A 25602-nucleotide genomic window follows, 5' to 3' on the forward strand; every position below is an offset into this window, starting at 1 on the left:
CTGCCTCAGAGGAAATGGCAACCCCTTTGTACTTATGAGGGTCGCCATAAGTTCAAAATGACTCCAAGGCACACAAGTCCACAGAAACAGAGAGTTCACAGGCCCTATATAATAGGCTTTTATACTCTTTTAAAGCCTCGCCGTTCCACTTTTAACGGCTCTGGCTGCCTCCTGTTGCTTTCTGGGGCTTGTAGTCCAGTGAGGCCTCAGCTCTCTCTCTGAGAATTCTAAACGTTTCCTCTTTAAACTGCAAATCCCAGGATGCAACGGGAGGCAGCCGGTGGAATAGCCGCGCGATAAGAGTGTAGTAGTGCTTCAGAATAGGTCTAAAAGAGCAAGAAAAGGAAGAATAGGTTAATTGAGAGTAGGGTCCAAGACACACTGCAGAAATAATCCAGTCTGAGGCCGCTTTAACTGCCCTGGCCCAATGCTAGGGAATCCTGGGAACTGTAGTTTTGTGAGACATTTAGTCTTCTCTGTTAGAGAAGGAATTTAAATTGTGAAAGAAGGTGACTGTTGATCCAAACACTGCAGGAATAACCCAGTTTGAGAGCCCCTGGTTCAATGCTATGGCATTCTGGGAACTGTAAATTTGTGAAACATTTAGAGTTCTCTGTCAGAGAGCTCTGGTGCAATTTCCAGGATGTTCCTAGCACTTGAGCCAAGGCAGTTAAAGCTGTCCCAAGCTGGATTGTTTCTGCAGTGTGTTTTGGATTTAGGGATACTTATGACTGACCAGTCCATAAAGGAGGGTTCTCGAAGAGGAGTGTGGTTGAAAGTATATAGATGAGATAAAAGAGAAGTTGAGGAAAGTCTTGATTTAGTAAAATGGGTTTGGAGTACCACTGAACTAATGGTACAAGGAGGACAGGAATCAAATAGAAACAGTGGAAGTAAAGCAAAGTAGGATGTTTTACCTCTTACTCCTGGTGCAAAAACATGGAGGCTTCTTGAAAAATCCGTTGTCCTCTGCCTACAAGAGGCCTGTGGCCTGACAAGAATGGAGACATACTGGGTTTCAAGAGAAGAGTCCTGTTGATGTGCCAATAGACTTTTTATTTAAATGTCCTGGACTTTGTTAAACTCCCAGTTCCCACATGGCCAGAAGGAGAAGGAGCCAGCCTCCCCATATCCCCTAAACTAAGGGCAGAAACAACAAAATGCAGGCATCTTACTAACATCTCCAGTTTTCCCCACTCCTCTTTGGTTTGTAACATCTTGACCAAAGCTTGCAACAAGTACATGTTGTGTTTCGGTTGGCCAATAAAGGTATCACTGTTTGGTGGCCTTTTGATCTATGTAGTTTGTATGAAGGAAGAAGAGTGTAGCATGAAGCAAAGTTGAGTGATAGGAAGATTAGACTGGTGAAGAATGGAAGGGAAAGGAAGTACAATGGAATGCAAGAGTATAGCTATGTTCTTTGTTTCAATGTCTTGATATTTATTTGATTATTATATGTATTTATATAATCCCACCCTTCTCCCAGGAATGGGACTCAGGGCAGCTTACAACATTAAAAACAACACAGTTTAAAAAAGGATACAAAATAATACATTAAAATATTGCTAAACTACTACAATAGCATTTTGAAAAGAAGACAAAAATGTCTACAATTCATTAAAACAATATAGCTGGGAAAGGCGGTTCAACCCGCTGGCATTAGGATGACGCCAAGGCCCTTTTGAAAATGGGTTTGTATGCAGAGGAGGGGGCGGGTCTCTAAGAATGACGTCACAGAGAGGCCACTGGGCCTGGGAAAGGTGCATCATGGGAAAGGTAGTTCAACCCTCGAACATGATGACGCGAAGGCCCTTTTTATAAAAGGGATGTTTAACTACAACTCATTGTATGCAGATGAGGAGGCGGGTCTCTGGGAAGGATGTCAAGGAAGGACCAATAGGAGGCGGCGGCGGCGGCTGGAGCAGGAGGCTCCGCTGGATGCGGATGCGGCGGCGTCTCCTCCTTGGGCGCGAGGAGGAGGAGGAGGAGGAGGAGGCGGAGGCGGGGAAGAAAGAGCCGGCGGAGTCGGGCGCGCCTTCGCTGCTGCTGCTGCTGCTGCTGCTTCCTCCTCGTCGTCCTCGCATGTGTCTTGGGCGCAGGAGGGGAGCCTTCTTCGCCCGCAACGGGAGCCATGTCTGAAAGCGTCCCCAACGGCGGCAGCGCCTCCCGGCACCCGGGCAACAAAGTGACGGTGGTCCTGGGGGCCCAGTGGGGCGACGAAGGCAAGGGGAAGGTGGTGGATCTGCTGGCGCAGGACGCGGACATCGTCTGCAGGTGCCAGGTGAGGCCGGGCTGGAGTCACCTTGAGAGGTGCATCCGCACCGGAGGAGAGAGAACCCGGCCTGGCGCCGCTTTAACGCTTTCTCTGCCGCGGCAGAATGTCAGTGTTATAATCATCATATAAAATGGCGGGATAGATATGTATGTATATATATTATAAAGGTGGGATTATAAATATAATAATAATAATAATAATAATATAAAAGGGCGGGAAATAAATATAAGAATAATGTACAAGAGCGGATTATTATCATCATTATTATTATTAATTTCCACAGCCGCGGCAGTTAAAGCGGTGTCGAACCGGGTTATCTATCCGCCGCCGCCGCCGCCTTGGAGGGAGGCCTTTCCTTTCCCTCCCGCCGCCGCGGTCTCCATGGCAACTGCCGCCCTCGGCTTCCCGGAGGGAGAGGCTCGGGGACCGGCTCCGGGGACTGGGCTTTTGAATGGGCATTTCCCGCCCTCAAAGGCCAAGATGGTCCCTCCGAGGCCACCCAGGAGGACCCAGGCACCACAAAATGGAGGACCTGCCACGAGGAAAATGTCGGACCCGGCCCCAGCCCAAACCTCAAGGGCCCCCAAAATGCAGCCCTTTCAGAGGATCTTTTTGGACTGCAGCTCCCAGCATCCCGGGCTATTGGCCGACGTGGCTGAGGCTTCTGGGAGCTGTAGTCCAGAAGCCCTTAAAAGGCACACTTTGGGGACCACTGGTCTAGATAAGATTAACAAGTGATCTGATGGCTGAGCTGCTGAGCATCCGACCTGTTTTGGGGAAAGACCTCTTCTCCAAGATGGAAGCAGGCTGTGTGTGTCTTTACCTTCACGCCTCTGGGCCCTGCTCAAAATGGAGGACGTTTGGGGATCCCTCCTCCTGGATACAAGGACAGGATCATGAATGAATGAATGAATGAATCCCATTGTGGAGAAAGGCAGGATATAAGCGCCTGGAAATAAATAAACAAACAAAGAAGGAGGGGATGTAGGACATGGCCTGGGAAAGGAGGACACGTCTGGTCACCTTGCATGTAAATGTCAATCCATGCTTCTTTGTCATGTCCCAAATGGAGGAGGTTTTGGAATCTCTTCCGGACACAAGATGGAGATGTATTATGCCTCCTGGAAAAGGAGGATGTATCGGGCCACCTTGCATGTAAATGTCAATCCATGCTTCTTTGTCATGCCCCAAATGGGGGACGTTTTGCAATCCCTCCTGGACAGAAGGATGAATCGTAGGCCATGTCCTGGAAAAGGAGGATGAAGTCTGGTCACCTTGCGTTTCACTGTAAATTAATGCTCAAAATGGGGGCCGTGTTGGGATCCCTCCTGGAGAGAAGAAGGTTGGAATGTAGGCAGGTGACCAGACGCGTCCTCCTTTTCCAGGACAGGCCCTGCCTTTCAGTCTTCTATCCAGGAGGAATTCCAAAATGTCCTCCCTTTTCAGCATGGCTAAGGAGCAGGAATTTCCATTTCTTTGAGTGTTTTCAGCTTTTGTTTGGTCATTTTTCTTGAACGTTCTCCGCTTTGTGGTGCCTGGTCCTCCTTTGTGGTTAAGGACACCTGGTCACCCTGAATGTCGGAGGTGTCCTGGGAAAGGAGGATGTGTCTGCTCACCCTGCGCCTGAGGGAGGCTGGAGGATGACTGTGTTGTTCCTCAGGTCAGCTGCCTTCTCACAAACTGTGAGGCTCTGTCTGAGACAGGGACACCTTTTAGGGGCAAAGCCTTCCTTGCCAAGAGTGAGAGAAGGAAGCAAGGAGGGAGGGAAGGCGATGGAGAGGCCTTCGCCCTTCTCTTCCTTTGGCCTCCCATCCCGGGCGGGAGAACAACAGACGTCCCTCAAGGGTCTGGTGCCTATGATCTACAGCAGGGTGACCAGATGTCCGCACCACGAAATGGAGGACACCCAAGGAAAAATGGAGACCATAACCAAAATAAAAGCTCAAAACACTTGTGCTTCTTGGTCATGTTCAAAATGAAGGACATTTTGGAATTCCTCCTGGACTGAAGGTTGGAATGTAGGACAGGTCCTGGAAAAGGAGGATGTCTGGTCAACCTGGTCTGTGGTAAAGAAAGCCCCCCCCCCCCCCCGTAAATGTTCTTTTGTTGTTGGAAAGGTGTGGTCGATATGCCTTAGGAACTGAGTCCTGCCTCTTTTCTAAGTAATCTAATGTGTCTGCGGTGGAGGGGGGTTGCGCTCATGTACGCTCATGATGGTGTTGTATAAATTATGCAACAGAAATAGCCTTATTTCATTTGAAAATAATAGTTAAAACGCCTAAGTGGTTTTCCTGGAAATAGACCTCACAGTCTCTTAGCCTCAGAGAAGGGCGATGCAACCCCCTTTCCGAAGAAACTTGCCAAGAAAATCCTGTAACAGGGCCATTAGAAACGATTCGAAGGCACACAACATCACAGGGAGTTCACAGATCCTGAAATAGTCTACATGTTATCATTTGGGTAGGAGAGCACCAATGATCATCAGGTGCTTTAGGCTATAATTCAGAGGAAGGAACTGAGTATCCCTTGCCTAAGAAAACCCTATGAAATTCTTATGGGGTCATAATAACTGGACAGGTGACTTGAAGTTTATGCACACACACACTCTCTCTACAGCTGAATTATTTCCAAAAGGTATGTAGAGTAGGAAGAGCACTGAGTGTGCAGTACATACAGAGGAGACTTGTTTTTTATCTTATAGCTGCAGCCTCTTGTACTGCATTAGATGTTCTTTCTCTAGCCTTCAGATATGACAAGAGGGAGAGATGGATGCAGACGAAGACCTATTAAAAGTGTAGAACTCCATACCTCTTTAGGTCTTTGTGTATACAGTAGGTTGCATTGTGGGTATTTCAAACATGCTCATCTTGGAAAATATTTCTTTTCCCTTGACTGATGCAGTGAAATGCCAGTTTAATGCTTAGTAGAAGATCACTTGTAATATCTGGACTATTCATAGGGTCAAATTTACTGTTCTTAAAGAGTCTGAGTCCTTCCTCATTGGGGAGGGTGCAAAGTAGTTGATTTTCTGGGATTCCCTGCTGTCATTTCTGTTCACTGGGTTCCCGTGGGCTTCAGTTAGTTTTGGAGGACTGTGATTAACAACGAAGCAATGTAGTCTTGCTTTTGGTTATTGAAATGGAAAACAAACCACACACATCCGCTTCTAACTGAGGCATACTCACTGCTTTACTTTGTAAACATCCTTACTTCCTGTACAGCTTTTGCAAAATCATGGTACCTTAGGCTATGAGATATTATTAGCACAAGAAACAAAATCAACCTTGAGATTCTTCTTGTATTATGCTGTGCTTGTTCACAGCCATCACTGAGTGCAACAGATAGCAGCTCCATTTCAGAAGAATAATGATGCTACAGAGAAGACCCATATATTTAATCGGATCCAATGTTGTATGAATGTGGGGTTTGTCACGTGTAGATCTTTTGTGTTCTACTATTCTGTATGCCCTGATATAACCTTGAATTGCAGGAAAGCCCTTCTAAATAGCAGTGCTATGATATATGTGTTGAAGTGGAAAACGTGCTACATTCAAGTCAAGGCACATTGTATGAGCCCATCTTCTTTGCAAAGGTCAACCAATGCATTAGTGAATTTTTTTAAGGGGCTGCCAGAGGTGGTGATGAGACACTTATTGCATGAATGACCTTTACCTTCAGAAATTTGGAAAACAACCCATTGTGAAATAGATGCCTAGTAAGATTCCTTGAAATCTTTAGAAAGTCTATCAAGGTTTAAAACTCCATAGGTGTATTCAGCTGACAGCTCAGCCAGTGCATCACCTATCAGAAAGGGTGCAGGGTGGGTGATGAAGGCTTCTGGTTGAGCTACTCCAGGCCATGTTGCTCACTTAAGAGCTGGCTATGACTGCCCTGCATATTCTGTAACCTTAGAGAATGTGGGGTGAGTAAAGTACTGATGCAGTTCCAACTGATGCCTCACCCAGGGGGACCCTCTTATCTTAGGGGTATGGCCCATGTAGTTTGTTGAGGGATTTGTTTCCTCAGTGTTGCCCCCATCACCTCTGCCAAATTAATAAAGGAATCATATGAAGCTATGTAGTTAATTGGTTTTATGAGTGACACTGAAAAGGAAATGAAAATGTTGAGGTGCACATTGCATCTTTTCAGGATACCCCCTTCTGTCCTTTATTCAGTTAGCTTTCCATGACTGCAGCTGCACTGCAGAATTAATGCAGTTTGACACCGCTTTAACTGCCATGGCTCCATGCTATGGAATTCTGGTATTTGTAGTGTTGTGAGACATTTAGCCTTCCCTGTCAGAGAGCTCTGGTGTCACAAGAAACTACAGTTCCCAGCATGCCATAGCACTGAGCCATGGCAGTTAAAGTGAGATGAAACTGGATTATTTCTTTAGTGCCAAAGTAGCCTAAGGACTGGGGATGCTCATTGGGCTATATGGGGGTTGTTTGTGTTTATGCCTGTATGCACTTTATTTTATTTTACAGGATTTCAATATTGTCTTTTAACATAAAAGTTCTCTGGCTTTTTTGGTACTTCTAGAAACCCAAGGGTCTCTTTCTTGTGGGTGGTGCTGTGCTGGCTAATTATAGTTTCCTTAAAGGTTTTTGTAATTATGAGGATGCAGGTTTTATCTACATTTGTCAAACAAAGATACAGGATATCCAGAGTCCAAACAACTTTAGTTTATTTCTGGTAGTACAGGTAGGATTTAGACTTGTTTCTGAAACTTCAGTTGTCTCATGGGCAATCAGCCCTGTTTTTGAAACTGAGGGGTTTGCAGGAAAGCATGGTGATCAACTGTTGAGCTCTTAAAACATGATAGCTGAACATCTGACCCTGCCTCTTGATTTGAATGTCTCTTGTGGTCTCTGAAGCTCAAAGGATTAAATTTCTGTTCCAAAAATAAATAGAAATATGATTTAGATCTGTATTTTATAATGTTAATTCATTTGTTTCTGTGCATTTTTTTATGTGCCTCCTAACATAGTTTCTCAAATACTAAGAAGCTAGTAGGGCATGAATATCCTAAAGGCACCAGATTCTGCCTGATCTTGGAAGCCAAGAAGGGGCAGCCTTGGTTAGTCCTAGGGTGGGAGATGGCCAAGGAATACCAGGTGCTGTAGGCTATATTTCAGAGGAAGGAACTGACAAAACCACCTCTGAGTATTCCTTGGCTTAGAAAACCCTATGAAATTAATGGGGTCGTTGTAAGTCAACAGGCAACTTGAAGGCACATACTCACATAGGAAACTGAAATTTGAGAGGTATCAGTTGCCATCCTTATACTCCACTTATAAATTTCTTACAGGGTTAAATAACACGCTGCAGCTGTGCGAGTGTAGAGTTTGCTACGAGCAAACATATTAAAAATGTCCCTGATCCATTTGCTAACCACATTCTCCCAGTATGAGCCATGTGTTTCAGGGGCTCTTCAAATCTCCAATACAAAAACTGTGGAAGGCTCTTTAGGCAATCAACCCTTGCACTGCTCATTTTGATAACTTATCACTATTTCTTCTTTAAGTAATTGTTTTGTAATTCTGAACATATTGTATAAGAAGCTTGCTTCCTGAGGGAAATTGATGATGGTTTAGTGCAGCATTTGTTTGCTTATAGGTGTTCTAAAGATTTCCCTCCACTTTGTTTAAATAATGTATCTTTTAAAACTGCCACTATGTTTGCAGCCTTATAAGAACCTTCTCCCAGAAGCGATGTTATTTCATCTGATATGTGATCACCTATGTAGAGCTAATTTAGCCTGTAATCCTATATATACTTAATAGGGGGAGTAAATGCCATTGAATATCATGCGACTTGCTTCTGAATAAACAGGCAGGGGATTGTTGTGTTAATCTTTGTAACATGCCATTCCAGAAATAATAGATTTCTGCAGTAAGTGTTAATTTGTCAGATTATTATCTCATTTTTCTTTTTGACATATGTTTACTTAGCTGCTCTGCACATTGACTAGTTAGGATATTTTAGGATTATCAGATAGCGGTTAGGGATGGCATTCGCGTCTGAAACATAATCCGAGCAACTGAGCTCGACTTCAGAAAATATTGCTTCTGCAACTGCAATTTTATAAAACAATCTACTCTAACCTTTTATGATTTTTCTTAATATGCTGTGATGGAATAGGTTTGATCGGCATATTCTGGCTCCCATGAATTGGAGTCAAGCTTTTGTGGTGGGTTCTGCAAATTAAATTTGCAGGAAAATCTGGATGTTTACTTCCATGGAAAATATTTATAACCTTGGCATGCTAGTAGAAAGATGTACATGCAGTCTAAAGAACTGGCTAACATTGAACATAAGTGTCATTTTAGGATAAACTTGCATGCGATTTTATACCTTACATATCTATTATTAAGAGCAGCTTGGTGCAATGACGAGAGCCAGCATGGTGTAATGATTTGAGCATTGGACTGTGACCTTGGAGACCACGGTTTGAATCCCCACTTGGCCATGGAAAGCCATTGGGTGAATTTAGGGAAGTCACATTCTCTCAGCCTCAGAGGAGGACAGAGGCAAACTACCTGTGAACAAATCTTGGTTAGAAAACCCCATAATAGGTCACCTCAGAGTCTCTATAAGTCAGAAATGACTTGAAGCACATAACAACAAAGAGCAGCTAATATGATTTATAGAGATACATACTTGCAGTGCCAGTGTGGCTTGTGTTAGCATAGCTGTAGTATTTATATGAATGTGACACATGTTTGCAGTTTGTCATTTCAAACAAGAGTAATTACTGCTTCAGATTAACTATAGAAATGTGCTCTTTTGCTGTATGTAACAAAGCTCAAGGAAGTAGCAAGTATATTTAAAAATGTCTGTGTCCTCTATTGGAAGCAATAATTCTCTAATATTTGACCTCAAAGGTAAAATAGCTGGGTGGGGTGATTATGTTACAGAGCTATGGGAAGCAAATATACCAGAATTTATTGCAGCATAAATTGATACTGAATTAGAAACAGAAATGTGAAATTCAGAGTAGACTATGCTTAATTAAAAATGGCAGTGCTTCTGGACATGATGGTATATTTGCACAAATATTAAATGTAGCAGAAGTGGACAATGTAGAGATGTTCAGTAAATCTTTTCAATCTGATCTACAGAATTGGAATAATTCCTGAGATTTGGATAAGGGTCAGTTTTATTATGTTACCTCCAGTAACAAATGCCAGTGATTATAGAACAATAATGTGAAAGATGTTTTATTTAGTACATTACAATTAACATGAAGAAAAGGGAGGACAAACACAGTTTGAATTCAGAGGAGGATTTTGAACAAGTGAAGCATTCTGAATACATGTACTTTAGGAATTATGTCATTACGTGAAACTGATGTATATGGTCAGCAAAAAGCTTCTCACAAAGCACAACATGGCACCTTGATGATAGTGTTGGTAAACAAAGGTCTTGATTCAAGAGATATTCATATAATTTCCCACAAATATGGCAACAAAAAGTTGAAGTGAAAGTTGAAGGTCAGATGAGAGGATACAGAAATATGAGTAGGAATACAAGGACATATACTGTTACCATTACTTTTTGTTTTGTTTCTGAGCTGCCCAGAGATCTATACCACAAGAAAGGGATGAATAAATGCAATAATAAATAAAAAGAATTTAATTTGTAGTTTGTCTTCTCCTTTTCCTGCTGCTTTCTATCTTACCTTTCTAATGAGTCATGTCTTCTCATGATATGGCCAAAGTATTACAGCCTCAGTTTAATCATCATGACTTCTTTTTTTATTAGTATTTTTAAATTTTACAATACAAATTGTTACACTTTCTTCATACAAATATATGCTTTAACACTTTGCTTATTTTATACTAATATCACTTCAGTGCACCCCTTCCCTGGAGCCATTCCCATCCATATATTCCAACCAAAATTTAAATTCTCTCGTGAAGGTAATTTTCCATCTTCTTTTCTTAATACCTTTTCAATTATTTTTTCCATATTTCACCAAAATCATTTTTCCCCATAATCCTTTCTTCACTTTCAATTTACATGTTAATTTATTATTAATCGCTATTTGCCAGACTTCTTTATACCAATTCTCCAGTCCCACATTTATTTTCGTTTCCCAACTTCTCGCTATAATTAATCTCGCTGCTGTAAGCAAGTTTGTTACGAGATTTCTTTCTTCTTTTTTCCATTCTACATCATTATATAGTGATAACAATACTATATTTGGTTTTCTATCTATTTTTATATCCATAATATTTTCTATTTCTAATATTACTGTTTCCCATTTTTTTACATATTTACATTGCCACCACATATGTATATATGATCCCACTTCATTACATCCTCTCCAACAATATTTTGAATTATTCTTATCTATATTATATAATCTCACTGTTGTTAAGTACCATTTCAAGATCAGCTTATAATAATTTTGCTTAAATCAAAGCGATACATTTTTCAGATGTCTTTGTTCCCAAATTTTTTCCATTAATTTTCACAAAATTTACATCCTAATTCTTCTTCCCATATCTCTTTCCAAATATCCTGGTTTATTTTTTCTTTTATTCTCCGTTAATATGTTATACATTTTGCTAGTTATTCCTTTCATACTTTCATTTTCCTCTAGTTCTTTTCCTTTCTGAATTATTTGTTCAAATTGCATATATTTTTCCTTTCCTACATACGCCAAAAGTACGTGCTCGGCACGTACTAGGGTTAGGAAGGGGCGTCCTTTCTGGACGCCCCTAACCCTAGTACACGCCGAGCATGTACAAAATGGTGGTGCCCATTCTACATGGGCACTACCATCTTGACGTAGCGGACGGTTAGTGTTCGCATGTCTCGGCGCCATTATGACGCCGCAAGTGCGCCAATGGCGCTTTGCGGCGTCATAATGGCACTGCAAAAAGAAGCCGCTTTTTGCGGCTTCTTTTTGCAGCTTGGAGGAGTTGCACGATTTGTCCGCTGCAGCTCCTTCACGCAGCAAATACTGGCGCCGGCAGACCGCCTATATTTTTTCTTCCAATTTTTGAACCATTGTTCTATTTGCATATACAATTAGTGCAGAACATGGCAGCACGTCTGGTCACTGGTACGTCCAGGACCGACCATATAACAACGGTGCTAAAAGATCTCCATTGGCTGCCTATTTGCTTCCGGGCGCAATACAAGGTGTTGGTTATGACCTATAAATAATAATAATAATAATAATAATAATAATAATAATATAAATTTATTTCAACCCCGCCCTTCCATGGATATGATCAGGGCGGCTTACAAAATTTATAAAAAACATTTCAATACAGGAATTAAAATTAAGTATAACAGTTAAAAACATTACTACAAAACGTCAACAGGAAAACAGTAAAATAGGAAAATACACATGTCAGGGGCAAAAGAAAAAGAAAAGAAAAAAATTACATCGATCCAGGGTCGAAAGGGAAAAAAAAAGGGGGCAGGAAAAATAAACAGACAAATTAAGGTGGGAAGGCCAGCCGAAATAGATATGTTTTCAACTGTTTTTTAAAAACAGCTAATGAGGCGGCGGAGCAAAGCTCTGCAGGGAGCTTATTCCAAAGTGAATGGCTTGGGCCCAGGGTATCTAGAGGACCGCCTCTCTCCATACAATCCGCCCCGCACACTCAGATCTTCTGGGCAGCAACTTCTAAGAGTTCCAGAGGCTAGGCTGACATCTACTTTGAGGAGGGCCTTTACCATCTTGGCCCCGAACCTCTGGAACTCGCTGCCCGCCGAGCTCCGCTCTGCCGCCTCCTTAGCCCAGTTCAGGAAGGGGTTAAAAACCTTATTATTCGAGCAGGCCTACCCCTGACTCTTAGCCCCTGACCGCTTCCTGACCTCTTCCTCTATGTCAGCATGGCCACTGGCATGAGTGTTTTTTAATTCTTTTTCTGTGTAATTGTTGGTTTTAGTGGAATGTTTTTATTGTATTTTGATATATGTTATCAACCGCCCTGATGTATGAAGGGCGGTATATAAATAAACCTTTTATTATTTATTTATTATTATAATGAAACCATGACATTTTTATTCCCCTAAGTTTTTCTTTTATATTATGTCTTCCTATTTTTAATTCTATCGAATTTTCTATTTTATCTATCTTCCTTTCCTTTAATTCCTTATCTAATAAATTTCTTAAATTCTTTGGGAATGACTTTACCATTATTATTGATACTATCAATGAATTTTCATTCAATAATTCTTTTTTATATTTATTCCATATTTCTAGTATATTTTTCATAAATGGGTTTTCAATTTCCTTAATTTCTTTCCTACTAAATTCTTTAAAGAAAATATTCCCTCTTTTCATATGTATTTCTTCTTTTCCTGTTTCTAACCAGTCCAGACCTGATGTACCTAACATACCTTCTATTACATATCTTAATTGATTGGCCTCATAATATCCCTTTATATTAGGGAGGCCTAACCCTCCCTTTCCCTGGGATCTATACCAAAATTGCTTATTTACTCTAGTTTCCCCCCCAATATAATATACATTTAATGCTTGTTGCCACTTATTTAATTCAGCTTCTGATATTTTTAATGCTATCATTCTAAATAAAAAAAATAATTTTGGTAAGATTTTCATTTTGACTAGTGCTATTCTTCTAAACCATGATAGTTTGATTTCCTTATATTCTACCATTTTTTCTCAATTTCTTTCCTTAATACAACCAAATTTTTCTCTTCCATTTTGTTTAGATCTTTCATAATATTTATTCCTAAATATATTATTATTATTATTATTATTATTATTATTTATATAGCGCTGTAGATTTGCACATTGCTATACATAAAACAATAAATATAAAAGAGTAAACCTGCCTTTGGCGTACAATCTAGGAGATGATAGGATAATACAAATAAAATACATAGCAATACAGGAAATGGTTCAATAAAACAGGCAACAAAAAAGAACATCAAACAACAAAAAAACATTACAGTCCGTCCTCGCCTTACGCGGGGGATCCGTTTCGGATCCCTCTGCGTAAGGCGAATTCCGCTTATGCTTGAGCCCCATTGGAAACAATGGGGCTCGTGCGCGGCGGCGCGGGGCGCAACGGGCGCGCGCGCCCATTCAATTGAATGGGACGCGCCGCCCCTTCCGCCCCGCGCGCGTGCCACGGCTTGAGCGCGTATGCTCAAGGCCGCGTATGGCGCGCCCGCGTATGGCGCAGGCGCACTGTATTCTTATCTCTAAATCTAAGCCATCATGGCTTCTACCCCAAAAGCACCATATCCTGTCTGATCTTGGAAGCTAAGCAGGGTCAGACCAGGTTAGTACTTAGATGGGAGACTGCCAGTAAATACCAGATGCTGTAAGCTATGTTTTCAGAGGAAGGGACTGGGAAAACCACCCATGAGTACTCCTTCCCTAAGAAAACCCTATGAAATTCCTGGGGCTGCCATAAGTAGACAGGCAACTTGAAGGCACATATATACAGACAAAATTGTATTGCCTCATTAGAAAGAGGACATGAAGACACACAGCTTAGATGTAACTAGCGACAAATAACTAGCTATGTCTTAACAATTAGAAATATCTTGGAATCTGACTGCATGAGCAGCATGATCATAATACAGTAAAATACTTTTAATGTGGTCTACTGTGAAAATGATAAAATCCTTTAAAATGTGGATATATTACAGGATATTAAAAGTTTCCTAGAAGGGAAGGGTGACCAATGAATAAATACAGTAGATCCTTCATATGCTCAGGGGTTTGGTTCCAAGATCTCCCATCAATAACAAAATCCATGAATGCTCAGATCCCATTAAATGGTATAGCAAAATGGTGCCCCTTATATAAACAGGAAAATCAAGGTTTGCTGTTTGGAATTTATACTTAAAAAAAAATATTCTCAAGCCGTGGATGTTTGAATCCGAGGATAAAAAAAATCCATGGATAAGGAGGGCAGCCTATATTGAATAAAATGTATAAAAACAAGATATTTTATATAAAGAGAAATGAAAAAATACTGATTGATACAGCTGTGTATTCAAGGAAAAATAAATAGGAAAAGTATAGGATCGAGAACTTGGCTTGAAAACCCTTTTTGAAACCTTGCCAAATGAATAGATTTTAGTATGTTTAATGAGTTTCTGCCAGTTTTGTTGTGTGATAGTTTTGATTGCTGCTACTGCAGCAGATTACGCTTAATATGCCATATATGTGAACTCATTCTATGAATAAAAGACCAGGTGGTTTTACAGTCCCCATCTGTGGCATTGACTTTTGTGGGTTTTATTTTATTTGTAGACTTGATTAATATGTGCTCCCTAGGAATCTTTACATCCTCCAGTGCAACTCTATGGTCACCTTCTGCCAGAAATTGACCACAGAGTTGTTTTGGAGGCCCTAGAGATTCCTAGAGAGGTGTTCTCTCATGTAAAAAGATAGTGGTTTTTTATTTGTAATTCTTCCACTTTCACAAGGGTCCTGCATCTCTAACTCCAGTAAATGTGGAGGGCCCACTGTATTTCTTTTCATTATTTTTGCTGTCCTGGTAACATGTAACCACATTACTAGGAGCGATGTACACTACATCATATTATCAAACATTCATGAGACAATTCTTGATATGAAATCTGTTCAATCTACTTAACAATTAAGTTAAAGTATAATTTCTGTTAACATACAGTGTATGGGGCATTAATCTACTTAAGTTTTTTGAATAGAACTCTAGTCTTTTAAAAAATTTCTTGTTTATGCACTTTTAAAATTAAAATTTAATCTGTATGTAACTAGTGATAGACTAGGACTTGGAGAATGGGAACTGAAATTCCCTTCAAGCTGTGAAGCTCACAGCCTCCGTCTGACCTGCCTCCTAGATTCCTGAAGCTAAAATGTGGTGATGGGATGATCATGATTACTTCTCTGAGCTCCATAAAAGCTGGAGTAAAATATAATTTAAGATGAACTGTTGAGTGTCTCCTTAGTATCAGGAATTTTCAATATGCCCACTGGCAAAAACTTTATTCACAAAAATGTCTGTAGAGGGGAAGAGGAACTTGGATTCCTCTTGCTTCGAAGTGCTTGTTGGATGAAAGATTTTGCCTCTGTAGTGACAGTACAGAAATTTGAAGGCAATCAAGGAGGTTCAGTGAACCATCTGTGAACCTTTCCTGCCAGTGGTATTCCACAGTGGTAGAGGCAAGTGGATATATGCCATCTCTTGTGGAAGCTAGAGTCCGAATGATAGAAAACAAGAGCCATTCCTCCTCCTGAAATAAAAGATTATATAGCACATGCTGAAATTTCTTGTTTTTAGTGCAGGATCCTTTTGTCTTCTCCCTTTCAATATTCTGAGTAAGTCAAGAGACTTACTTGATTAATAGGAATGCTAGAGGCTGAAAACTCTTTTCTAACTAGGAGCTATGAAATGCATGCACAGTTTCAATTAGTTTACAGATCATCAGCAGAGAGTGAGCAGTTTTGCTAGATTAAGTTACCATTGGGAAGCAGTTCAACTAAGGACATGAGCTTTGTTGCTTTCATTTAGTAGGTTTAAAGAGACTGTGGGGACATATCTGCAAATCAATTTATAGGAAATGTTCCTTTTCTTACTTGTCAATTTTAACTGAAAAGAGAAAATACCTGATTACAAATGATAAACATATTATAGTAAAAAGATAAAGCCATATCAGTTTAGAACCCAAAGTTTGCATTTATGAGACCACCACCCCAGCAATAAAATTGGTATTGATTTTGATGCAGAGGTACCTTGAATGAGTGACTTGGAACTTCACAAAGAGAGGGCTATGTTCTGTTTTTTTAAAAGGATGCAACTTCTATGTGGTATTAAACTATAGATAAGGGGGAGTTAACCCTGCAACGTTTAGCTAGGGAAGCAGTAGGAATTGTGTGACCTTTTTGATATTGTTGAAATGTATAATCATTTATTCCTCACTATTGGCTGTGATGACTAGGGCTCTTGGAAATTTCAGTTTAATGGTGTTTGAAGGGCCAACTGATTCCCACCTTGGCAGAATCTGCCTTTCATACCTGTGGTTTAAGGAGCTGGCTGCTTCAGTCCAACAATTTGTTTCCTTGGTGACTATGCAGAAATTATTGTATTTGTGGATTGGGAGTCTGTTACAATATTGGTGTTAGAAAATTAGCAAGTGGGGGGGTCATCAACAGAATGTTCCTTCTTGTTCAAGACTCCAGTTGTTTCAGTGCAGGAAGCTTACAGTGCTATTTGTGGCTCAAGATAAGAGAGGTTTGTGATGGGGTGGATTTTTCCCCATTCTGTGCAGCACTGGCATTAAAGGAAATAGTGGATGATTGTCAATAAAATATTTCACCGTATCTTCAGACTCTGGTAAGTGTAGTTTCCAGTGATGATGTGCAATAAATTGTGTGTGCTCAAAATGATTTGCTCAATTTGTACATTAACAGTTAGTGACAGTAAGTCTGTAGAAAAAGATGTGTTACAAGAGTGAAATCACAGTATACCTCTCTTATGAGGTTAGCATAAACGTGTATAACGACCAGAAACTATAAATAGTGGAACTTGAAAACTTCATGTGTATGCAAGCGGGGGGGGGGGGGGGTTGGTTTAAATCATAGTGATTAAAGTGCTGTTTCATTCTTGCAGGCAGGCTTTCCAGCGTTTTTGGAGTGAGGATATTGTATTTATTTTACATTTTTACAGAGGCTGAGATTCTGCAGCATCAGACTTGACCATTATTATTGTTGTTGAACAGTATAATCTGACTGTAATCCCGCTTCAATCGATCGGGAGAGGCGGGAAAACATAAATAAAACTTATTATAAAAAAATATGATGATGCTAGAGTTCTGTCATCGTAGCTACATCTGATGATTACGCACGCCCCAACCAACTTTTTCAGCCAGACAGTGCTCCAGCTGAAGGGTTTCCAAGGTGCTGCAGATGAGAATACCAGGAAATGATGTCTGCAGTGCTCCACTTGTCTCAGGGCATGTTGAGAACAGGTAGCTGGAGACCTCTTGGGGTCCTGTTGCAACTTTTTCTCTCAACATGTGGACAATGCTGAAAATACCTTTCCCAGCATCCCAGTCTGCAGCACTTCAGAAATGCTTTGGTTGAGACACTGCCTGGCTGAATTAATTTTTGGGGTTATGTTTAGTCATTAACCATAAATGTGAATCCCAAAAGGTACAAGATTGTAATTCCAGTTTACGATCTTGTAACTATTGAACAAGGTGTCGGCCAGTATCTTTAAAATATTCACATATAAAATCCTTATGACTATCAGCCATGTCATTCTGTGAGGATACATATTGAGAAGATGGAGATCTGCAAATGCCAATTTTATATTTTCTTTTCTAGTAGTGCTTGTTTCTTTTTGCTTTCCTTTGGCCAATCCCTGTCCTCACAAGTACATGTAGCAAACTAAAGGGAAATGTACATGACTGATAAGATGAACAAAGTGAGATAGTTGCTGGGCAGAGCCAGCACAGTTTCTTTTCATGAGGTAAAATTCAAGTGCCTGCTTGGTTGGTAGAATCTAAATGTGCATGCTTAAAAATGATTAAAGTGATTCACTTAAATAGAAAAGCTGCCTTTAACTCAATGTATGCAATAGAAAGCACTGATTAATAATCTTGATTAACATAGTTGTGCTCATAATCTTAAATATGTTGTTTTTAAAGTGAGACAGTATGTGCCATTTAAAAAAAAATAATAATGTGATTTTACAAATCTAATTTTAAAAATAATTTTTTTAAAAAAGTTCCCTCTTCTCCTATAATGTTGTGTAGGCAAGTGCTGAATTATTAAAATGTGGGATACTTTTCATGAACCTCTTGGGATGACTGACAATAGTGATTCGAAAAGTGCTGGTAGCCTAAAAAACTGGTTGTACTGAGATATACTTAATATTGCTCCATGCTTTGAAAACAATTCCTTTTCATCTGAATGTGTTAAAATAACATTAAAATACAATATATAAAAATAGCAGAAGAAGATCATAATGCTTTTTACTGTTGATTCATGAGGTCTTCTGGAAGTTGAAGGGCAGCAATAGGCAGCGGAATTGCATAACAAGTTGTGAAGACCGTTCTTATTATCAAGACCTTATGGTTGCAGAGATAATGTATGAAAATTCATAGGTCAAAGAACTTCTAATAATTTTAAATGGTATGTTTTTGCAGAACAAACTTCTTTTCTGTAAATATTGCTGGTTTAAGTCAGACCTTAAAACATTCTTTCACATCATACAGCTAAAATGTGACTTACATGTAGACATGCATATATAATAGTGCTATAAATAGATGTTAGAACAGTAGATTTTGTTACCGTATCTCTGGTTGTTTAATAAATCGTGTATAGATGGTAGAAGCCACAAATCAACAAACCTCATACTTCTGCTTACATAACTATTTAATATAAGTATATAAGCACTTATAATATAGGTCAAGAGTGATACTGGTTATTATTATCTTATTGTTTTTGGTGTAGTTAGCATAAAGTTCTCTACACATTTAACTGGGAAATGGCATCATTGCTCTATGGAACTTGATTCTAAGTAAGGCTGAAGCAGATGGCCCTAAAGGGGCGACATCATGCCACCACTTTGTGCACCGGATTGGGGCCATGGTAACCACATGCTGTGGCCTTGATCTGGCCTTTTCCTGGTGCAAAAAGGAGTGGCAGAAAGCTGCTCCTTTTTGTGCTGAGGAAAGGGTGCCCCTTTCGCCGCTGCCATGGCATGTGGTATCTGGTCGCTGAACCACAGGAGTGTTTCCACACTGCCCGCTGTTTGGTTGAGCAGGCGGCACGAGGCTGTTTTGGGGACAGAGTCGGGGTAGGCAGAAGGCAGTCGCCATGCCCCCACGCCACCCTCAATCCGGCTATTATTGCCGGTCTGTTTTGCCCCTTGGTCTCCATAGGAGCAGAATGCAAGTGTCATAGCAGCACTTAATGGGGGCCAAGGCAGCAGGAGTATACAATAATAATAATAATAATAATAATAATAATAATAATAAATTTATTTGTATCCCGCCCCTCTGAGAACAATCGGGGCAGCTAACAAAGTTAAAAATACAAAAGATATAAAATCCCTGGTACCCTCCCCTCCTTAAAAAAGTATTAAATTCAATGCAATATTTAAAAAACAAAACAACAAACAACAACAAACAAACAAACATACAAGTTAAAAACTGACCAGAAGGTCATCAACATCATACCAACAAGCAACCAGTGGGAGCAGCAGTATCTTTCCCAGACGTTTTTCTAAGGCCGGGTTCTCTATTCTGGGAAGGCCTGCCCAATGTATGTATGTAGGTATATGCACTTAAGTATACAGATATCCTTATGCAAATATAAATAATTGTCAATTCAAGCATAACTCAAGCTTATTTCTGTAATGATCCTCTCAAAGGTTTATTGTTTCAGATTCCAAATGTATACTTCAAGGCTTACTGTCCTCCTTCACTTCTGTTTATGAACGTCTTGAGATATGGTGAAAGCCCCCCCCCCCTCTCTGTGTGTGTATGTGTGTGTGTGTGTGTGTGTATTAATATTGACTTAAATGGGGCTTTTCCATGTAAACAAACAAACAAGCTTCATTTATATACTGCTTCATACCGCCTAAGCAGCGTCTAAGCGGTTTATCACTGTAAGCTAATTTGCCCCCAGCAATCATTTTAGCGACCTCGGAAGGATGCAAGCCTGAGCCCTTTTGCTGGTCTTGAACTCGCAACCTTGTGGTTTTGAGTGAGTGGCTGCAGTACAGGCATTTAACCACTGCACCACCAGGGCTCCTGGTAAAGGACCAATTGGGTCATTTTTCAAATATTAACTCTTTATGTACAAACATTTCATTTTTCACCTGGTCTACTCTGCCTGTAACTTCACTGCTGTCTATCATGGTTATTTCATTTTGGGGGCATAGATAGCTGACAGGCACAAAGTAAATCTGCATTGTATTTCAACAAAGTGGGGAAACTTAGCGTGAATTGAGAACATTGATCAAATATGAACTACATAATTTTTATTTTACAGATACTTTATAGAAAAAAAGAATGGTTTGTATTATTTTGGTCATCAAGGTGCTTTTGCCTTCACTTCCTACAATCCCTGCCCATGCTATCTGCGGCTTCTAGTAGCTGAAGTCCAAAACACCCAGATAGCCAAAGTTTGAGAACACTGTTGTACAGTAACTGTTACACATGGGAAGCTTTATGCATATGCTTGCTTATTTATTTATTTATTTATTTATTTATTTATTTATTTATTTATTTATATCTTGCCTTCCTCCTGGTATAGGGACATAAGGCATGCTTATTATTATTATTAGCCTTTATTTATAAAGTGCTGTAAATGTACACAGCGCTGTACATACAGTCTTTTTAATTAGACAGTTCCCTGCCCTCAGGCTTACAATCTAAAAAGACATGACATAAAAGGAGAAGGGAAAAGTGGTGGGGCTAGTAGGCTAATACATATAAACTACTTAGCAATACAGGAAATGGTTTGATAAAACAGGCACCAAAAGAACATCAAATAGCAAGCGACAGTTATGCAATGCCTGGGAACGCTTCTCTGAACAGGATGGTCTTCAACTCTGTTTTGAAGCCGGTTAAAGAAGTGATGGCCCTTACTCGCAGGGGAAGAAGGTTCCAGGAGTGAGGGGCAGCGAGTGAAAAGGGGCGAATCCAAGATGGAAATCCTGGGCTGGGACAGCAGCCCTTGACTACCAGAATGGAGGGCCCTGGAGGGCTTAGAGACAGCTGGTCATATAGTCTGTTTTTGAAAACAGACATTTTTTCCATTCTCAGAGGAAAGGTACTCTGGAGAGACATTATTTAATTCTGCCATTGTTTTTATAATATAGTATTGCTAATGATACCTAGCATCGGTGTTGTACATACAAACCACCTTTCCAACATTAACTTAGTATACGGTACAGTTCATCATGTCTATTCTCATTTAGCAGACAGAATATGGTGTTGACTTAGTGTCCATGAGGCTGTTCAGTTGTTAAATGAGTATTAGTTTGCTCACTTCAAGATGTTTCTGCAATTCCGTCTTTTTAATCCACTTGCAAACTCTGCTTGTATGGGAGGCATGATATAGCTCACTAGGTGTGTTACAGCTTTTTCTGCTCTGAAGTGGATAATTGTAAACTCATTTCTTTTACAAAAGTTGTAAATACTGGTTTTGATGCCACAAAAATGATACCAAACTTTACAAAATTGGAAAGCTATACTGTACTTGTTGAAAATCTCTATACTTATTAAAAGTGCAGATGTTCTGAGAAGAAAAGATTGTAAAAAAAGAGGGTTACAGAGGTGCACAAAATACCTTGGACTCCCACTGCTGCATTGTATGCAAGAATTTATCCATCCTTTTGTTTCCTTATCTACAGAGTAATTTCTAACTTATATCATAAGGTACATTGGAATTATTCTACTGGATCATGTGGGCTTTCTGACAGGTTCTTTCTGCACCAGAGAAATAAAGTGGGACAGGGGCTCCTTAGAAATATGGAACAAAAGAACCAACATTACTTTCTCCACCAGAATTCCAGGTAGTAAATGGATGATGCTCTTTAGCAGTCACACACCTCAACTATTTTGCCTGGCTGGATGTATGACAGTCTAAGTGCAAGCAGAGCATAGGTGGTTAAGTGTTGGTACCAGACATTTTCAGTAAAAAGAGAAACAATGTAAGAATGCCTCTTTTGGAACTTTCAGATTGTTTACTGAAAGTAAATCTTGTCTTTTAGTAAATGAAAGAGATAAGGTATGTAAAACTAATGCATTTTTAGGGCACTGGAATAAAGCACTGCCCAATGCAGGAGTTGTTCTGAATCCCTTGTGGTTTTAACACTTGCCTGAGATGGCACGCTGTCTTTATAAATATTGGCACCATGGTCTATTACAAGGTAAATCATGTCAGAAAAAATATGTCAAGTATGTTCATATAACTGGAAGGTTTGATCCATGCGTTTTATTCACTGTTCAAATATTTGAACATTATGCATGCTTGTTGCACACCACAATTAAATTGATGATTAAAATCCAAGCATGCATTGTTAATAGGATAATGGGCTACAATCCTAAATGCAGGCTACTAGGCAGTAAATTCAACTGACTGATTTCTGAGCCATTTTGCTAAAGACATGCTTTAGTCTATATTGCATGTTTACCATCCTGTGTTAGCATTACCACATGAGTATATTCTATTAAACATTGTCGAAGTTTTTTACCGAGGAAGCATGCATAGAATTGCCCTGTTATTTTCTGTGCGTTATTTTTTTAGTCAGTTGTTTCTTAGAATAGTCATGCTTTTGACAACTTTACTAACATAAAACATTACAAACTTTAATTCATTTATTAAATAGGTTCAGGGTAGGAAAATAATACTTCTCAAACATGGACATCCACTGTGTGTTAGGAATACTGTATTTCTATTGCTTTAATTGTGTAGGCTCCACTCCCCTGTGTATTTGGACAACAGCAACTCAAGTGTCCCAATGATTAGGCGTCAAGTAGTTTTTATCAGAGAACAGAATAATGATCCTGTTCAATATATACTTGTGCTTGTGGCATACTATATGGGAAGTAGTGTAGGATTTGCATGTTGGTTCTGAAACAGTGTTTGAATTTTTGTAACTTAATGTCTTTTTAGTCATGGGAATGTGAATGTTTTACTGGTAAGAAGTCTTTCATTAGTAAAAACAAACACAGCCCTGTACATAGTAAGCATTGTGGTTCATTTCAGGAAATAATTTTTGCCTTGTAAATTTGATCGAAAAATGAAAGGAAAATGTAGAACTGACTGTCTTGAAAATTGTTGTCAGTGTACTCAACAACATTTCATAAAGAGATTGATCATTCGTGTGTGTGTCTATGTGCCTTCATGTTACCTATCGACTTACAATGACCCCATAAATTTCATAGGATTTTCTTAGGCAAGGAAGACTCAGAGATGGTTTTGCCATTTCCTTGTGAAATATAGCCTACAGTATCTGGTATACCCTGGCAGTCTCTCATCTGGGTACTAAACCATGACATTGTTTAGCTTCCAAGATCAGATAGGATCTGGTGCCTTTAGGGTATCTCATACTGCCAAAAATATCTTGATTTTGCTTTCTCCTTAGCTATGAAAATGGAGGTGTTAATTACATATATTTAAACAATCATCATAATAATATGAACATAGTTCTTTGTACCTATTTTCAAAGACAGTAGAAAACAATACATTTTGTCTTATCTGCAGGGAGGTAACAATGCTGGACATACTGTTGTAGTGGATTCTGTGGAATATGACTTTCATCTCTTACCAAGTGGTATCATCAATCCGAAAGTTGTGGCATTTATTGGTAAGTGTCCCCCCACCCAAATCCCCAGTGCCTCTATCCATTGGTTCTGAACTGGAAAAATATGCAAGGGTAGTTTATAAATGCTTCTTGATACTAATATTGATGTTGAAAAGCTGCACATGTTAAGTTATTTCGGACAGGGCTACTGAAAGTGGTGATCTCTTGACCAGTGCTGGTACCTAAGTCATTGGCTGATGCTTGCTAGTCAGTTTCGAAGAAAGAATGAAACAGATGCAGTCAAAGGTCACAAACAGGGTGCCAGTCCTGGACATGCTGGGGAAAAAATAATTGCCATTCTTCCACATTAGATAGCTTGATAACCACTGATTTAGGATACAATGCACTATAGTTGGGTTGTAGCCAGTTGTTGCTTGTGTTATTGAAAAGCAATTTTGCTTCTGATAGGCACAGATCTAATTTTGGTCAATTTTCTCCCCCATTGGAGTACTCCATACTATATCCCATACTATCCCAGAGCATATCCCAACCCTCAAAAGCAATGTAGAGTTGGTGGGTAGGAAGGATTGGCAAAAAAAATAACCATTCCATAGGTAGAAGCAACTTCTGTGAATACATAGCTACAATTGGATAAAACCCCTGGATTTTAGCTGTGAAATGATAAACAGTATGAGGTGTTTAATGTATATATTTATTAACATATATTATTGACCCAACAGCATCCATTCCCTATCAAAGTTATAAAAGCAGACAAACAAAATAACATAGTTGTTCCAATCATCCTACAGTAACTGTGTTTAATAATATTTGTCAAACCAAGTATGATGTAGTGGTTTGAGTGCTGGAATAGGACTATAGGAGATCAGGTTTTAAATCTCTGCTTAGTCATGGCAACACACTGGGTGACTGGACAATTCATACTCCCTTAGTTTTAGAGGAACACAATGGCAAATCTCTGAATAAATTTTGTGACATGTTTCCTTCAACTGACTCTTTGTGGTTTTCTCCAGGAAATGGTGTGGTAATTCACTTGCCAGGATTGTTTGAAGAAGCAGAGAAGAATGTTAAAAAAGGAAAAGGTGAGAATAGTGCCAAATGCTTAAACTGGTGTATAGAATAATTTATTTGCTGGTGTGCTATTCCTACTATATTGGCGTATGGTATCCAATTAGTACAATATTTTCAGAAGTTAATATCCATATGCCGTTTTTCCTCGGAAAATGTTTACTTGTTCATTGTAAGGCGTCTTAAATGTATCTATAACTGTGGTGTATTATGTACAGTTCTCTAAAATACAAATACTGTGTGTAACTAAAAATCTGTCTTTCAGTGTGTGGGTGGGGCATTTGCTCCCTGGGACATGTTGCAGTTCCACGTGTGTTCCCCTTAGGTTTCAATTCCCTAAGCCCAAAGGAAGAATGCATGGGAGGCAGTTCAGATGCTTGAAACTTTACTCCAACTGAACGTAATAACTTGTAACACAAACTCTACACTTCTCAGGCCCGGTTACTTCACCGCAGTCCTTTTCTTTAGTCCCTGGTGTTCAAGCTTCTGGGGATGCCGTCTCCCTGCTCTTGCCTCCTCGATATTTCTCCAAAGGCTCCGCGTCAGCCTTCTTCCGCAAATCTGGCCCTGGCCTTTGCTCCCCTTTGGGGTCCCACCATTCACCCACCAGTGACCCGGTGGCTTGCCTCTGCCAGTCTCACTTGTGGGGATACCGAAAGTCTCCTTCTCCTCTGGGGTCAAGCAGCGCTACCTCCATATGGGGCCCGACTCTTAGCAAGCAGTGTCGGCTTTGCAGAGTTACTGGGCAACCTACTCATCCTGGGCTATGGACCACTCCACTTCTCCCTGCCACAGCCGCCTCTGCCCATCCCAGTCTTCCACGTTCTCGGCCCCTCCTCTCGTCCACGTGTCCCTCACCTTTTATCCCACTCCCCCTGTGCGGTGCCTCTCCCAGCCCTCTTCCCCTCGGTCCTTCCTCTCCCCCTCTTCCAGCCTTGCCCTATCAATCCTCCCATCCTCCTCCGCCACCTGGCTACACAGTGG

General features: G+C 40.1%; 1 protein-coding gene across 2 annotated transcripts in view; it reads left to right on the forward strand.

The window, feature by feature from the left end:
• Nucleotides 1-2054: 2054 nt before the first annotated feature.
• Nucleotides 2055-25602, forward strand: part of ADSS2 (adenylosuccinate synthase 2) — a 42684-nt gene continuing 19136 nt past the window's right edge. For both annotated transcript variants that reach the window (XM_089529809.1, XM_089529810.1), the window contains exons 1-3: nucleotides 2055-2281; nucleotides 23493-23595; nucleotides 24564-24632. In XM_089529809.1, the coding sequence (XP_089385935.1) occupies nucleotides 2132-2281; nucleotides 23493-23595; nucleotides 24564-24632 (322 nt within the window). In that variant the 5' untranslated portion in view covers nucleotides 2055-2131. The remainder of the gene's footprint in view (nucleotides 2282-23492; nucleotides 23596-24563; nucleotides 24633-25602) is intronic.

This window comes from Sceloporus occidentalis, unplaced genomic scaffold (assembly GCF_023333645.1).
Source record: "Sceloporus occidentalis isolate IW3139 unplaced genomic scaffold, rSceOcc1.0.p SCAF_6, whole genome shotgun sequence".
NCBI classification, from domain to species: domain Eukaryota; kingdom Metazoa; phylum Chordata; class Lepidosauria; order Squamata; family Phrynosomatidae; genus Sceloporus; species Sceloporus occidentalis.